General features: G+C 40.4%; 1 protein-coding gene across 1 annotated transcript in view; it reads left to right on the top strand.

Annotated features, from left to right (window-relative positions):
• The window catches only part of alx4a (ALX homeobox 4a), a 51,051-nt gene that overhangs the window by 18,625 nt on the left and 14,421 nt on the right, over positions 1-18,005 (top strand). Inside the window, exons 2-3 of the mRNA XM_043705458.2 lie at positions 2,338-2,636; positions 6,022-6,147. Coding sequence (XP_043561393.1) covers positions 2,338-2,636; positions 6,022-6,147 — 425 coding nt within the window. The remainder of the gene's footprint in view (positions 1-2,337; positions 2,637-6,021; positions 6,148-18,005) is intronic.

The raw sequence follows: 18,005 nt of genomic DNA, 5'->3' as shown, positions 1-18,005 counted from the left end.
ATCTTTGGGAACCCGTTCTGTTGTAGACAATGCAAACTCATATTGGGTTTAACAGGAAATGACGTTTCTTGGTAAATAACAAATTTATCCAAATTTTTTTTTAGAAAGGTCAAAAACAAGACAATTCTTGCCATCCGCAGAGTGGGCTCTCCCACCACATCTCGAGTTGTTAAAAAAAAGTTGTAATTTTTTTCTTACACAAAACAAAATTTCCCGAATACAGATGGATCCCAAATCAGATGAGATAATAGACAGTGACAAATGAAACTTTTGACTGGTGTGAGTACAGCGAGCGGTCGAAATTTGCATTGCATGAAAAAGACACTGTCATTAATTCATGGAATAATTCAATCACAACCAAGGGTGGATGGGATCCAATTTACACTGCACACCGGAACGGAATAGACTCTCAATTATAGATCACACACACACGCACAATCTGAGATTTACAGTTGTGCACCCTTCAGATCTGTTGTCGCCTGGAGTGTCTCTGATCAGCCGTAGATCAGGAATCAATGTACAGCTCAAGAGAAAGCGGTTCCTCTATCGACGAAAAGCGGCTGTTAACCACTGTCATACCTGCATTTGAAAAAGACAAGCACATTACAGTACTTCAAGATTACTATAGGGCCAGGAAGGTGCAGCGCTTTGAAGATTTAAACCACTTATATAGCTTAACATAAAATGTCCAACTAATTAGGAGCTAGATGACATTGCCAGGACAATTGTATTTACAGTCATTCCCCCACCCCCACACATACACCCCACACGCAAATACAAACACAAATAAAAACGATTTGGAGGAGCCGGTGTTGGACTGGGGTGTACAAAGTTAAAAATCACACAACACTAGGTTATGGTCCAACAGGTTTAATTGGAAGCACACACACAATCATTGTTTTGGCCGAACTAAGGGTTTAGTTCGGACCGCTGAAATCAGAGGCAATGGTTTGTTGTGTTTTAAATCTCAATGGGTCCGCGGGAGCGATCATTCCGGGTCGGAAATATCTCGCCCTTTCTCCGGCGGGTGTTGTTGAGAAGTTTTACTTTTTCGTTTTGGTGAGTTCTTGGACTGAGTTGAGAGGAGTTTTGGGGGGGGGGGGGGGGGGAATGGGTCGGTTCAGTTCGCACTGAGCGGTATGTCCACGGAATGGTGTGAGCAGGTTTTAAAAAGACCGGGCTTGCAGAGCAACCGGGTCGCCCTTTCCCGATTTAGGAGCAGCAAAGAGCCAGGTCAGTTCTGTCGGTGTCTGATCCCAGTTTGTATAACACGGGTGGGGGACAAACCGGATTCCCAATGACTCCGAGACACACAGCACAGAGACACTGAGGTAGTGGTCATCTCAGTCTTGTTCTCAATCTTGTTTTTTTTTGTTTAGGCTTATTTTCACGGGCCGAGCGGTTTAAGATTTAATTAACTCCCAACGGCAGTGTACAAGAGCGAAGCTCTGGGTTTGTTCCTTTTTGAATAGAAGCGGCTTTATGACAATGTGCGACCCTCCACCGCCGATCGCTCAGTGCTATCGGTTTGAAAACTCCCCTCATGTCTACATTAGCGGTGCTGCGTGGTCCCAGAGTTGGAAATCTAATTAGTTAATTCAATACGATCAAAAACTAACAGGAGATGTTGCTAAGGATTCAGGCAGTATCATTTGAAAAGTATACTCCAATTATAAAGTGTGTACAACGCACGAAGATGTTCGATTGTGCCTGTATGCGCTGGAACGAAAGCAGCAAACGGGAGTTGCACAGTTTAACCCTGTTCACTGCTCCGTGTGAAACAAGCGGGGGTCGGTGCGACTCCAGTCAATGTTCACTTCGGGTGGAAGTTGGTGCTGAGAGCAGTCGGTGAACGGCTCGGGCAACGGGACACCGAACCAGGCGCCGTTGGTATGAACATCCAGAAACACGGTGTTTAGAGACAGTCAGACCGAGGGGGAGCCGTCCCGACAACAAAACAAAGTGAATTGACGTTGTAAATCAATCAAGGCTTCGTGTCGGATATTTTCACTGCGGGACCTTTTTCTGAAGCGGCTGGAATGGGTAGCGGGGTTTTGGTACTCGGTGCTGAAGGTTTTATTCAAAGGAAAGTGGAACTTCTTATAAAAACCGAGGGAACTGCTGTAAATCAGAAAACCAACAACAGGAATTGCTGGAAAAGCTCAGCAATATCTGTGGAGAGAAATCAGTGTTAATGTTTCTGAGTCGAGTGGAGTTTCCTATAAAGAGGAATGGAAGTTAGTGCTGGAAGGGGTTAAGAGATTGTAGGATTATTAAGCGTTGGCCGGTGCTGTCAAGCCTCACTTTTGGTTTATTTTTGCTCTTGTTTGTGTTCAGCTAAAGACAGCCCACTGGGAGAGTCAGACCTGCCCCAGAGCCCTGACCCAGCAGTGATGGAGAGTTCCTATCTCAGTGTCAAGGAGGCAGCAATGAAAGCAGCCAACACCGAGCTGACGGGCGCTATGGACAAGGCAGAGAGTGATAGCAACAAAGGCAAGAAGCGCAGGAACCGAACCACCTTCACCAGCTACCAGCTGGAGGAACTGGAAAAAGTTTTCCAAAAGACTCACTACCCGGACGTGTACGCCAGGGAGCAGCTTGCACTGAGGACGGATCTGACTGAAGCCCGTGTCCAGGTAAACAGTGAGGGGAACGAAGTGGGCGTTAGTTAAAGGCACTATAGTCCCATTTATTTAAGCAGGGATCCACAAACGCTAAGATCCCTCCTTCGGGAATCTCCGATTGATTAAAGGCTCCCCCGAGTAAATACTTAGGGTTTATTAATCATTCCCCTGCATCAGCTTATTAACTAACCGGCACTGGAGCCTTTCTTCCACACTTCCACTTTACCTGTCTCACTGAGGTCATCTCCTAAATAATGTGAATGGCTGACTGCGCTAAATCCATGACCACTCGAGGGGTAAAGGCAATTTGGCCTTGTCCAGTATTCTTCTTAAATTCTGTCCAGAAGTGCCTCATTGAGACCAGGGTCACTAAATCCCAAGTGGACCGAATCTTTTTTTTAAAAAAGGACTTTTTTCTAATTCGTTTTTGAAACGGTCTCCGCAACCTTTCATTGTATCAGTTACAAACTCACCACTATCTGTTTTTGGAACTTTCTTTTTATAAAAACAAATATAACCAATTTAAACATTTCTCATAATTTGTGTATCACGAAACCTGTATTGTTCAAAAGTCAACGTTAAAGTGGCGCTTGGTGTAAAAATCGAAGGGAATTTTTTTTTTAAAAAAAGCGAGATCCCAAATGTGAGGCACACAGAATTCCTGCAGATGTTGTTTCGGAGCAGTAACTAACCGGGAACACCAGTCTGAGCTGGTTCTCGGATGTGACAGGAAAATTAAGCATTAACATCGACACCACACTGACCCTGGCCCTCTGACACTGTCTGCACTCTGCACTAGTGCAAAGGAGGTTAACGTGTTGGCATGTTCAACAGGACAGATGAGACAGGGCACCACCAACTCCCCATGCCAACCTGGAATTGTCAACAGCCAGTATACAACACAGAAAGAGAGAGTATAGAGAGTCGGGCCGTCGGCAGGTCATCTCTGGAGATGACATACCTCGACAGTGATTCTTAAATAAACCCTCGAGAACTGCTTAGGGTTGGGAGTAGAAGGGAGCTTTTTCCCAAACCATCGCCTTTCCCGTTCGGCGGGAAATTGTAAAACTGTATGGATTAGATATTCCTTCCCCAACTCAGTTGAGAGATTAAATGCAGGTCCTGTCCCGCCCTCACTCAGGGAGACTCGCTTTGTGCGGCTCCCACCGAATATTTTGTTTTTTTGCAAAGCTGCCTCTTTCCTAGAGAGAGAGAGTAGTTGAAGTAGAGGAGCCTCTGTGAGGAGTACACCGTATACCAGTCTATAGGAGGGCGGGGGGAGGGAGCAGGAAATTAAAGCGGCAACGAGAATCACTGCGCCTTTTGGACCCTGCCATCAGCTCCACGTATTTCCGAGCTGTTTTTATAGATAAAACGGATCTGCTTTTAACTTCTGAGTTTGGCCTTTCAGAGATTCCAGACCAACCCCACGGTTTGTTAAACAATGTCTCAGAGTTCACGACTTCTAGTGAGACCGACAACTGAATCTTTACCGAATAGATCCTTTCACCTCTTTGTTGTCCGTATTGAGATTATTTACAACAGGAACGCCCTAAGTCCCATCACAATATGGACTTGGTGATCCATTATAGAGTGTGTATTATCAGCTGATCTTTCTCTGTAGCTCGAATACTATATTCTACGTTTTGTTCTGTTACCCTGATATACTTATGATTAACCTGGATAACATTCAAAACAATATTTTTCACCGTATCTTGGCACATGACAATGATAAGTCAAATCAAAATTGAGGACAGTTTAGCGCTGAACAACAAAAAAAACCCCAACATCCCAACAGGTTTCGCCGCCGCTAAGATCATCATTTTCTTTTAAAAAAAAACTAAACGAGCCCTTGAAGTAAGCGGGAGTCTTTCTTGTTTTCTCGCTTTGATTTTGGAACGGGGTAAACGCAGTGATTCCAAACTATTAAAAACTTCAGGGGCACACCAAGTCAGAGTTTGACCAGCTCATGGTAACGGCACGGGATGGTGATTGAGAAGCTTTTAAAACTACCCACCGGAGGCAGTTGTAACGTTTTACCGGTGAAAGGGCGCACTGACCCAGGTCACAGCTCTCCCCAGTGTGCCACCCTACCCTGTTAGTACTACTACAGTTTATTACTCATCGGAGCTGAGCTTGTTCAGTCAGAAACCCAAGCAGCTCCCAACTTGCAGCCCCCATACTCTCCCCCAAGAAAGTTGGGACAGCGATTCGGTTTCACTCGCGTTCAATTCAACATTTACCAATCCAGCCAGTAAAACTCACCCAGACTTTGCATTTGTCTCGTCTTTATTCTGGTTGTAAAATGGATCCTTTTCCGAAACGATCGCATTAGCAGCGTTATCTTGTCATCTCCAGTCTTGTTTCATACTGCTGGGGGTGGGGGTGGGAGATGAAGCGATCGAGAAGAAATAAAAGGCATCTTGCAAGATACTGCAGCCGAGAGAGGCGGTTACAACAACATCTTTCTCAATGAGGCAGTTAACAAACTTCAAATGCTATCGATTTGATATTTAACTCGTACCAATCATGATTGGTTTCCGATGATCTCTTCGCAAACTCATTTGGAGGGCCTTTGTGGCGCAGAGGTAGCGTCGCTACCCCGGTCTAGGAGGCCGCCTGCTTCAGAGGTGTATAATAGTATCGCTGACCAAGTTGATAAGAAAAACAGGTCAATTAAAAAAAGGAAGGACTTACAGAGGAGTTAGAATCTGATTACAAGCAATAAACTCAGTGGAACAAATTTAAATGTGTTTTTATTTGCAACTCAAAGATTTGAGTTGTTCAATTCGTTCATGTAAGAGGGCTGGCCTGGTGAGGCGCCTGTTCAAGTACCACATACCTTGAGGTGTGTGGTAACATCTGAACAGGTTAATATGAGGGGAATTAAACTGTGGGAAGATAATGAATTCACAATGGCATTTCAGCCTACTAACGATTAACATCTTTCAGAGGTCATTCTATCTATCCAGATTTAGTAAACCTTTACCCATTTACAAATTAGTTTGGAGCAGTAAAATCCATATTTTACATTGTTAATTGATAAAATAAAAATACTACACCTTTGCAGAATAACTCATCTTATTTTGAAAACAAATTGTGCATTCTGTTGTATGTGCAGATTCAACTGTAGCACCTCTGGGCAACTTGTTTAAAACTCAGAAATCAATATTTCAATTATTAGATTTTCAGCTTGCTGCATTTCATCTGAGGAGCCAAAGCATCAAAGTAAAGTTAGAAAATTCAGGTCCAAAATAAGTTCTACCAGCAATTTCTCAAGTCAGAGGTGTAATGTGGAAAAATATTGTCTTGAGATTGAAGTATTTGTCAAATCCTATTCAAAAGTGTCCCGCAGAAAATGGAAGCAATTGACATCCTCTTCTTTGCTTGGCTTTAGGTTTGGTTTCAGAACAGGAGAGCTAAGTGGAGGAAACGAGAACGCTTTGGACAGATGCAGCAAGTCCGCAGTCATTTCTCCACTGCCTATGAATTACCTATTTTAACCAGGGAGAACTATGCACAGGTAGGCACCACATCTGCTGTTGGAAAGGAGTTTCTGAATAACCTGTGACCAGTTCAAAGCATACAGTACACACTGATTTGCCTGGAAACAACCGCATCATTGATGTTCTGTGCTGTTTTGTTGAAATGATTTAAGGAATATGTCCAACTCCGTATTTCAGAAGGCATCTCGATTTTGTGAAATGTTACAGGATTGCCATTATTTGCCTCTGACCTGGTTTGAAAGTTAAATACAAATGCAGTTGATTTAATAACAGCAACCAGCAGGACTTCAATATTCAACACCAGCATAGGAAGGAAGTTGCAAAACTGTAGCATCTTCACAGAACTGCAGGAAGTTAGCAGGAGTAAGTTAAAATTACAGCTCAGTGTAAATTTTGAACTCACGGAATGGGGAGTAATGTCTGTTTTGGGAGATGGACAGTTTTATCTCTGTCAGCCTGTCGGCATTAAACAATCATTCACAAGGAGCAGTGACTGTGAATAACAAGTGGTACTTTAAAAACATTGTAAACAGGGGCATCAAAAGTAAAGTTGTATAAAATTCACATGACGTAACATTAGAGCAGCTGATGTAAAAGCTTCATCAAAGAGTTAGGTTTTAAGTTGTGGTGTATATATGGGCTTGCATCACACTTTGGCCAATGGTGAAATTTGAATTCAATAAAAATCAGCAATGAAAAAATGTCAGTCTAATGTCAACTATGTAAGGACTGTCAATTGTTGTAAACAAAAACCATCTGGTTCACTAATATTCTGCAGGAAAAGAAATTGGTCATCTTTACTGGTCAGGCCTGCATGTGACTCCAGATCCACAGCAATGTAGTTGTTTCTAAAACTCCACTGAGGAGAGTTAAGCATTATTGAAAGGATTTGAAAACACGGATGAGAATTTAAAAATAAACACACTACAGAACCACCAGCTATTGTAGGTTAACGAGGTAATGAGTAAACAGAACTTGGTAGAAGTTAAAACACGGACAGCAGAATATTAGATGACACAAACAGAAATTGCTGGAAAAGTTCAGCAGGTCTGGCAACATTTTTGGAGAGAAATCAGAGTTAACATTTCAGGTCAAGTGAAGTTCTGAGCAAGGATCACTTGACCTGAAACATTAACTCTGATTTCTCTCCACAGATGCTCCAAATCTGCTGAGCTTTTCCAGCAATTTCTGTTTGTGTTTCTGATTTCCAGCATCCGCAGTTCCTTCAGTTTTTATTGAGTATTTGATGATTTCTGATTTACAGAGTTGGGTGATATTATGGATATGTGTGATATGTGACACAAGATTGGAATAATTGGATCCAGCCTCTGATAGCCAGTGAGAATGATGGAGTTGGTGAGGGAACCACATTTATGGTGGGAGCAGGGACAATGGTTTATGTTTTCTCGACACTATATTGCTTTGAATTTTGGTTTATCCAGCACAGGGCTTTAGCGATGGTAGAGAGTCAAGAGAGGTGGTGGTGGGCTATGGCTGGCCATTAGCAGCACATGGATGGCAATGGATGATATCACCAAACTGCAGTATGTTTGAGCAGTCAGTGATATAATGGGAATGTGGTGTCATTGGTTAGGCCAATGTTTATTGGCCATTCTAATTGCCCAGAGGGCAGTTAGGGGTTAGCCACGTTGGTACTGTTACTGGATTATTAATCTAAAGACCCAGCTAATGTTCTGGGGATTTGGGTTCAAATCCTACCTTGCAGATGGTAGAATTTTAAATTTAAGAAAAAGCATTGAAATTAAGAATCAAATGATGACCATGAAACTATTGTTGGTTCTCAGGAAAGCCCATCTGCTTCACTAATGCTGGTTAAGGAAGGAAACTGCCATTCTTATCTGGCCTGGCCCACATATGACTCCAGACACCAGCAGTGTGTTGCCTCTTAACTAATTAGGCATGAGCATTATATACTGATCTACTCACTCATGAGACATCCTGTGAAACAATTGAAAATATTGCATGGTGATATAGCTAGGCCAGACTAGTTGAAGACAGCAGATTTCCTTCCCTAAAGAGCAATTAGTGAACCAGGTAGGTTTTTACAACAATCAACATTGGTTTATATGGATGTCATTATACCAGCTTATAATTCCAGATTTTTTAAAACCTGAATTCAAATTTCATTATCTACCATGATAGGATTCAAACTCATGACCCTAACCATTGGACTTGTGTTCCAGATGACTAGTTCAGTAACATTACCATTGTACCACAAGATCCTGAGCAGGAAGCCATTATTGGTAATTCTCTGGTTTTGGGTCGACAAGAACGAAGCCCTACCCTGCTGCATGAAATGGGCAAGGACCTGGAGGAAGATGACATGATTAAACCTGTGAAAAGCTTCAGACATTCTGAGAAGAGTGAGAGTGAGCATTTACTTCATCACTGTCACGTTGAATGTCATTTGTGACTTTGATGAGAGCTGTTTTGGTATTGTTACAGAACCCAAAACCTAATTAATGATTAAACCATGGAGTTATAAAGATGCATACGAATTTGAGAGGTGACAGCATGTTCCAGGACTTGAGAGGAAAGGGAGATTGGGGTTGGGCGAATGTTTGCAGGGATGGAAAGTTTATAATTGTTCTTTTTTGTTGAGGAGATAGGGTGATGAAAGCAGATTTAAAGGAAGGGAGGTGAACAATGTTTTAGCGGAGAGGACTATTAACTGTACCAGGAAACATGGGAGCCTGGGAGAGAATCTGGTTGTTCAGCAATTTAGTCTGAATTGGATCCAGGGAACAGGAGCAGAGCTTTTTGGAGAAGGTGAGCTCAGAGAAGAAATGCATGGAGATTGGAGAAAAATTAGAGAAAATTAGGGAAGTGTGGAAGTTTAGCCAGGTGGGATGGCTGAAAGGTGGGAAGCAGCAAAGACAGCTCACCAAATTGACAAAGAATCCATGAGCTTCTTGCACTTTGTGTTGGAGGTCAAGGTGGAAGAGACAGGGAATAGGGTATTTAGGAAGATGGCATGCAGTACAGAAATGAGGCTGTGGTTATGTTGGATTCCAGGACGATTTTGGAATGGTGAACAGTCTTAGTAGATGACAGCAAGACCAAAAGTACTTTATGTAATGCAGTCAGCTCAGGCATTGGATGGTTACCATGCTGGATAAGGCCTTCATCCCTTAGATAGATGTGCTTGACTCTCAACTGTACTCTGAAATGGCATAAAAGTCACTCAGTTTAAGTGAATTTGGTGATTGATAATAAATTGTAATCATGCCAGCAATGCAAACATAGGAGAAAGTGAGGACCGCAGATGCTGGAATTCAGAGTCAATAAGTGTGGTGCTGGAAAAACACAACCGGTCAGGCAGCATTTTGAATTCTGATGAAGAGCTTATGCCCGAACATCAACTCTCCTGCTCCTCAGATGATGCCTTACCAGCTGTACTTTTCCAGCACCACATTTTTTGACAATAATGCAAACATCCCAAACAATTAAAGACATAACACTTGGCTCCTCAAGGCTGGCTCACCATTTGGTAAAATTATGTCTGATCCCTAACCTCAATTCCACTAATCTGTCTAACTTTAATAAAACTGAAGAGGGTCACTGAATCTGAAATGTTAATTCTGCCTTCTCCCACAGATGATCTATGAGCTGCTGAGTTTCTCCTACAATTTCTGCTTTTGTTTCAGGTTTCCAGCATCTGCAGTTCTTGGTTTTATTTATCCTCCTCCTCGGTTTAAATATCTTGACGCTATGTCTCCTAGTTATGGTCTCCTAACTGTTCAAATTTTGCTCCTGTACTTCAAGCTCTGGTAAAATTCAGTTTCAATCAAATTACCTCTCAGCTATATTCCAGAGAGTATGGGCATGTCCTACTCAACCTTTCGTCATGGGAAATTTCTCTCACCACCACCACCCCACAAACTTAATCTTGTAAGCTTTCACTGCACCACTTAAAAGTCAAGTACATCTTTCCTTAGATAAGCAGAACTGCATGGTATTCATAGAAACATAGAAATAGGAGCAAGAGTAGTTCCTTTGGCCTTTCAAACCTAGTCTACCATTCATTATGATCTTGTTTGATAATCCAACTCAAAAGCCTGTTACTGCTTTTGCCCTTTACTCTTTGATCCCTTTAGCCTCAAGAGTTTTATCCAAGTCTTTCTTAAAATTACACAATGTTTTGTCCTCAACTGCTTTCCATTGGTGCAAATTCCACTGGCTCACCACTCTCTGGGTCAAGAAATTTCTCATCTCAGCCCTAAATGGTTTACCCCATGTCCTTAGATCGTGACCCCTTGATCTGGTATCCACCCGAATTTGAAACAACCTTCCTTCATCTATCCTGTCTGGTCTTGTTAGAGGTTTATAGGTTTCCATGAAATTTCCATTCATTCTTCTGAACTTCAGTGGATGAAATCCTAACCGATTCAACCTGTCCTCATAATCCACGTGAAAGAGCAACAATAATGTTGAAACTTCCTACCTTCACATTCTAAGATATAAATTCTCCTTACGTTTACATTCTGAATCCAATTCTTATCCCTGATACAAAGATAGTTAACTGACATTTTCATGGATTTACAGTTCTATCATCAGATTAATCACGCTACTTTTGGCACTGTACTGCAGTAAGTGGTACAAGGGAAAATTACTTTAGTAGGGACATTAAAACTAGTAATAGTGCAGAGGAAGCCTTTTATACATTTTGCACTACATTCTTTTCTATGATTGAATAGAATGTAAAGCAGATTGCCAATGGAAAGCTCTAAAGCCATCATTTACCTGTCTTCAAACTATTCACTACTCTTCCACATTATCTGGTCATGAAGTTATAGAGGTAAATTTGCCGTGCTCTATGCATAAAACAGTTAAATTCATGTGCACATTCTTCCTCCTAAGCTCTTGCCAGGAGATTCTTCCCTGCCCACCTCCCCAAACCCACCCCCAACTCCACTCTCTACAGTTCCACCCCCACAATCCAGAGGGTTCAAGTTATCTATTTCCCCCCAGATAATGAATGCTTAAACATGTCCCTGGAGCTTTCTCTCTGCCAAAGTAAACAATACCAGACCTTCCAATTCACCACCCTCAACTCCTGACTCCTTCTAGCTGAAGTGCTTTAAGCTTGCTGGTTGAATGCATATGCAGATGTCTGGTCATCACCATTGAACTGTCAGAGAAATATTCAGGATTGCAGAAGAGCTGAGAGAGCTTTAGTGGTTAACAAAAAAAAACTTTGCAGTTTGTGGTTGTGCAGATACTAATGTGAAACTGAAGTAATGTAGTCCAGGTGGTCCCACACCCTAAGCCAAATGCAGAATGGAACATGTTAGGCTGCAACTTCCATGTGGCCTTACCCAAAGTTTAGCATGAAAGTGAAATGATTGGCTGCAGCTGGGTGGTTTCTGAAGAGAAGTCTGAATTTCTTTGCATAGCGTAGATCCAGTCTTCAGGTTTTAAGGGTCTGGATTGAAATGTCATTAAACCATGCAGAACTGTAATGACGTCAAATTAACCTCAAACATGGCTGGAGTGGAAAGTATCTTCAGTGTCTGACTCAGAACCTTTGTAGAAATGGGCACTATTTATGTTGGCACTTAAGTTAAAAGAAAAACAGATCCCACTTGACTTTGTATGTTGTATCTGTATCCCAAAACCTCAGTTCTTGTCTTTCTGCACAAATGTTTCAGTTTTAAAGGCAGACACAGAATCTAGTGTAGCTTAACTGGTGCTTCAACCTTAGAAGATAGGCTTACATTTCCCAATCTGATGTGAACACTACAAAGCATTTCTTCTTTTAAAAAAAAGCCTCCTGCAATTTTCGAACATTGAGGCATTGAACTCCATATGCCACAACTTCATATAGGAGAATGATCGACAAAATCAGGCAGTGGAAGTGCTAGTGTGGCCTATGATTCCCAACAATCAACATGCCTGCATTGTCCAAGTTTTCACAATTGCAAGCTGCAATGTTAATGAAGTTATAAAGTAAATTTTACCCTGAGGACATGCAGTAAAAATTTATTTGCACAAATAAATATCGTGAAATGTAGAAATCCAGATAGATATCCTAAACATTCTAGGATTATTCAACAACTTGTGGCAATGTCACAGCATGTTTGAATGAATCAGCAACAAAATTGGTAATAAATGGCTGGAACAAGTTTATTTTAAATGCCCTTTGTTCAGTATATAATAACTGAATGTGTCCATTTACACTGTAGCTCCCTGTCTTGAATTAATAGCTGCAGTTCAGCCTCCAGTCAGAATATTATTTGGCTTATGCCTTGTTGAAACTCCTATCTGGAGGAGCCCTGGGAGCACACAAGTCTCCCAAAAGTTTGGAATTTAAATGTCAAGAGTAAATGCTCTGTTAACATTTAAATTAAGATCAGATATGTTCACCAACCCGAGGCCCAAATAACCCCAGCCACTTTGTCAAACAGAGTTGACACTGCATTGGATTAATGGAAAATTGTTGCTCTGCAAATCCACTAATGCAACACTTGTACTGCCAGAACTAATGCTAAACTGCAAAAACTTATATGTCAACTACACCTCGCTCTAAAAGAATTACATTATCTGGAAAAGTTCACTCTTTTTATCCAGTGATAACTGGTCAGGTCCTAACACTAAATTCAGTCTCTGATTAAACTACCTGCAACATTAAGCACTATGTATTGTGCCGATATAACAGTTCTGATGAAGGGAACTTTTCCCAATCTGTGTGGTGTCAAACTGAAATGGTGCAAAACAATGCCTCCCAAAAATCTCAATATATTGGTAGGTGCTGGTTCTGTCTTTACAGGATGCACCATCACTAAAAAAAAAGTGGGTTTTCTTCAGACCAGTGCAGCAGCTCCAAGGTAATGGAAGCCAAAATGTCAAATCTCACCAGACATAAGAACAAAATGGAATGAAACTACATGAAAGATAGAGACCTCCTCTGCTTTCATGTCTTTATATATAGGAAAGTAAGACTTAGGAGCAGGATGGAGCCACTCACACCTGCCAACCTGTCTGCCATTCAATAAGGTCATGGCTGACCTGGTTGAGGTCTCACTGCACTCTTCTGTCTGCTCATCCATAGCCCTTAAGTCTCTCGTCAATCCCAATCCCAATCTCTCTCCAGATAAAACAATATACCATTTTTCTGTTCCTGCCAAAGTTGTCTGGTTCACATTTTCCCACATTATACTCCATCTGACAATTCTTTGCCCACATACTCACCTTATCTATATTACTTCGCAGACTCTCTAAGTTTTCTTAGCAACTTACTTACCTAGCTTGATGTCATTTGATATTTGAACTTCAACACTTGATTTGCACTGCACAAGTGTATTGTCAGTGCAAAAATAAATTTGCTTCAAACCAACATTGAATTCGGATGATTAATGAACCCTTACAATACCAATTTGCATTGTGCATCTCTTTATGCTGTATGTTATCTAGGTTAAGCAATACAGACAATGACTTGCAGTGTCATTTTACCAATGGTATGTTCAAACTCAGACTTAAAGATATATTTTTGGTGCAAACTGTAAGCACTTGCACGAATGTCACAGTTTAGTATCAACTAAAGGGAGGTGGTGGATTAGTGGTATTGTCACTGGGCTAGTAATCCCCTGGATATGTATGTTCAAATCCTGTAATGGCAGATGGCAAAAATTGTATTTAAAAAAAAATTAAACCTGAACTAATGGCAACCATTATTGCAACTCTAACTCAAATGGTTCACTGATGCTCTTTGGGGAAGCAAATCTGCTGTCTTTATTTGGTCTGACCTACCATGTAACACCAGGCTCTTACTGTCCTCTGAAATATCCCAGCAAGCCACTCAAATCAAGGGGTAATTAGGGTGTGGGCAACAAATCCTGGCCCAACCACATTCCAGGCATTAATAAATTTGTTTTCATCAAGAGTAGAAGCATACAGTAGAGGCTAATTCATCAGTGCAATTTTCTTTGAAATCATTCAATTAAAATCACAGGCCATCATCAAGAGTAGGAGCATACAGTAGAGGCTAATTCATCAGTGCAATTTTCTTTGAAATCATTCAATTAAAATCACAGGCCACATGCTTGAATTCTTTAATTTCATTCATCCTACAAATCGAAAGTGACCATATTCTTTGTCTGAGGTGGGTGGGAGGCATTTGGTCAGGCTCCAGTGTATATATAGATTACAGCTAAAGTCGATCTGTGCCAAGAAGTTTCTGCTTTATGTAGGACAGTATACTACAGATGATTGGATTTTGGATGCATTGCTGGTTCAGGATGTCTGCTCCTTGCTCTCAGACCCTGCTTTCAGGGACGGCCTCACTGATTTCATATTTATTTGTGCCAGCTGCAGTGGCTTTGGGGAAGCTTTTCCTGGGACTCAGGGTCAATTCCAAAACTCCTTAAAGAAAAGGCTTTACAGCATCCTTTAAGTTCTTCCTTTGACTACCATTAGAGCTCCGCACAGAATGATTTGCCTCAAGATTCTGGCCCTATGATGAGTTCTTCAATAAGTCATCTCCTGCAGACAAGGCTGCACTGATGAAGATGGTCTCTGAAAAATGAGCATTGTTTAAATACAGTTTGAATCTGCAGTCAGGGCCTGATATAAAATTGGAGCAAAATAGAACATGGCACCAATCTTATTAAACATTGCAGTCAGTTCAAGTTCTAATACAAACTTTCTGGGAAAATTAATTCCATTTCACATTAACATGAAAAAAAACAGTATAAATGCACATTTAAAAGACTGTTCACAATAATTAAACAAAATTCCTTACACAATGATTTATCCTAGGACAGCACACATTAATGTTATTATCGTGTGACAGAGTATTCCATAATGAAGGATTTTTGGTGAATTTAAAATATTATACTCCTTCATCCTGTGAAACACTAATTATAAAAGCTGCATTCACAAATAGTTTGAGATTTGCAATTCAGGGTTAGACCACAATGTCCTGGGGTTAGTCTGTCAAACTTGGAGATCACATCCATTTGTTAGAATGCATGCTCATATATCCAGAGTAGGTCTTCTGCTGAATTGCAGTCGTGTCGCTAGTGCAAAATAGCTGAAAGTGACTGAACTAGTGCAAAAGAGAAGGGAATTTAAATTCAACTTTGTATCAAGTGCAAATTGGATTGTCTTTGTTGCTATTAAACTATTTTATGAAAGGCATGTCACCCACAAAATGGGTCACACTCTAGAATGAAAAAATGACCGCAGGAAGCTTTCACTGTTTTGAGGTCATTGATTGAGCTTGTTTTTTTTTCCCTTTGAACAAACACTAACATTTTTATTGTATAAAATTTTATGTAAGATTTTAAAAAGACAATATGTACTAAAATTGACTAGTGGATATCAAAGAAACTAGTCAATAGGGTTTCATCAATTCCAGTAATTTAACATCATGTTACTCACAAATGGAGGCCTACACACAATAAATTGTTTTTTGTGTAAACCATTTTCAACAGTATTAATAAACTGCAAAAGCTGATTGCTCTTAAAGATACAATTTTTGCTAATGTCGAGAAAAAAGTTACATTCAGTTACGCTGATTCATTGAAGATTTTATTACAAATGTGAATTTGGGGGAAAATTGGATTGCACCTTCACAGAAAAACAACTTGTGATTTGCACCCAGTTTTCTGGTGAAATTCTACCCCACCATCTTTAGTGTTGCCACAGTAAAGTGTGAATGTTAAGAAAATTATTGCAGCTGCATTGAGTGAGGAAGGGACCAAGCTGTATGGCAGTGGCATGCTTCAGTCAGTAATAATTTACATGTCGGGTAAGAGAATAGAACACTCAGAGTTTTAATAAATTTAACACTTTTTTGGGCCAGGTAGAAGCTAACTGAAAAATTACACATAAAATAGTTGTGCTCCTGGACAGCTGATAAATCAAACATTTTTGCAGCTTCACTTGCAGTCCACTGATATCCTGTCCCGTTATCAGCACTGATCATGAAATGTACCACTTCATCTGAACACAGTATATTTGAATACAATCTTGCCTTTTATTGTTAGTATTAGCAACAACCTCTTTTTAAACATATTGTCCAGTTACATAAAATGGGAACCGCTATTTCTAAATTGTTGATAACTATTTTTATGTAAAATGTGCTGTAGCCAAATACCCATGCGGTACAAATGGACTAATCTGTGGAAAACAAAATCATGTTAAAGTATTCTGGAAGACTGGCTCTTTCGGAAATAGCTAAACATTCTATAGTGATTTCATGCCAAACAGATAAAGTAATGGAGAAGCCGTGCATTTGTGGATATTTTAATCCAGATATTTGTCAATCTAATTTTCCTGGATAATATGATAGCAATTCTCTGTCTAATGAATTGCAGCATCTTGCAATCCGGTCCAATCTTCAAGTCCATCTTTCTACTTCAGACTGAATATTTAGAATAATGAGTAGTTTAAAATGAAAACCAGCAGAGCCAGTGCAATGATGGAGCAACTTTGTGAAAATAAGTTCACACCATGGCAAATGGTATAAGGATGTGACTATATATTTCATTAGGGATTTTAAAACTACAGAATCTCTGGCGTTACGATAGAACAGCAACGCGCAGACCACGTATGTTTTTGATTATATCGGACGGGGTGTTTCTAAATCTGAAATAGTTTCCTGAACTCCACAAGGATTTTATTTTGTCAAATGCGCAGTCTTTCTTACCATATTACTTTAATCTTACTTTCTCTCCCCCCCACCCACTAACTAAACAACTGTCTAACGCGTAAAAGAAAACGTAAGAAACGCGGCGTGAGGATATAGAGTTTATATTTTGGGTGCACGCGGAAAGTAGGTTTCACTTCAATCAAATGCATTAGCAGTCCTCAAGCTGCAAATACTTAAACTTTTCAAGATGCCTCTGGTCTGATTGACAGTCAGGAGCTAGCGTCGGTGCAAATAAAGAGTCATATCGCCTCACGTAGCAAGCATTTTATCGAGTATGTTGGAACAGGTGGGCTGACAGTCTGTGCAGGGTAGAGTGGCTATTTTAGAAGCATCGTCTACAATTGGAGAAAGGATCGAAATAGCAAATCCTACTTTGATGCCTGAAGATTAGCAAATTCTGGCAGCTATAAACAGAATGAAGCAAAAGCGGGGAAAGCCATCCACATTTTCAATTTAAGCATGGTTAAAATGATTGGAGTTCAATAAACACCTGCTAATGATCTTGATGGTATGTGTTTTATTTTGTGCAGAGATTGAAAGAAATGGGGGTGGTGAAAATGAGCTAAATTGAGACTGATGGCAAACACTATTAACATATGAAAGATGTTTATTTTTCCAGAAATATGGGTAAAGCAGCTTACTGCTCGAGAGTATAAAAATAGTCGACCGCTTGTCGAATTTACAATGATGCATGATCTAATGCTTTAAACGAAAACGTATGCCTTAGTTCAGTCAATCACAAACCGCTGGTTTATTTCAATGCTTCTCTAATCGCTCTCCCCACCATCTCTCAAAACGTTTAAAACAAATGGTCAGTTGTACAATTCAATTTGCCTCCTGAACACTAAATCTCATGATTAAAATCAGACTTATTGTGAGACGTTGTATTTTCTCATAACGTTTGATGAAGAAATCTGACAGTTTGCTGTCGGTCAGTTGCATGTTTAACCTCACCTCCCTCTCTTTGCTGTTCAGCATCTGCAGTTAAAAGATTGGCCGCAGTTAGCCATCAATGTATCAAAGGAAACTGCATCTAAGTAAACCAGTAACCAAATAAATGCTGCTGTTAAATTGTCACTCCCACTATTACATTGCACACTTAAAATTAATTTATTTCAGGTCAAAGTTTACAATAAGAACAAAAGGCAAATGCAGAGGGAATTGTGAGGAATGCAAAAATAAAGCCTTCAAACAAATTGC

The sequence above is a fragment of the Chiloscyllium plagiosum genome, unplaced genomic scaffold (assembly GCF_037043375.1).
Source record: "Chiloscyllium plagiosum isolate Xiang-an unplaced genomic scaffold, Cpla_swu_hap1 HiC_scaffold_18, whole genome shotgun sequence".
Classification (NCBI taxonomy): domain Eukaryota; kingdom Metazoa; phylum Chordata; class Chondrichthyes; order Orectolobiformes; family Hemiscylliidae; genus Chiloscyllium; species Chiloscyllium plagiosum.
The sequence above is the reverse complement of the archived record's forward strand: the minus strand, read 5'-3'. Positions and strand labels throughout refer to the sequence as shown.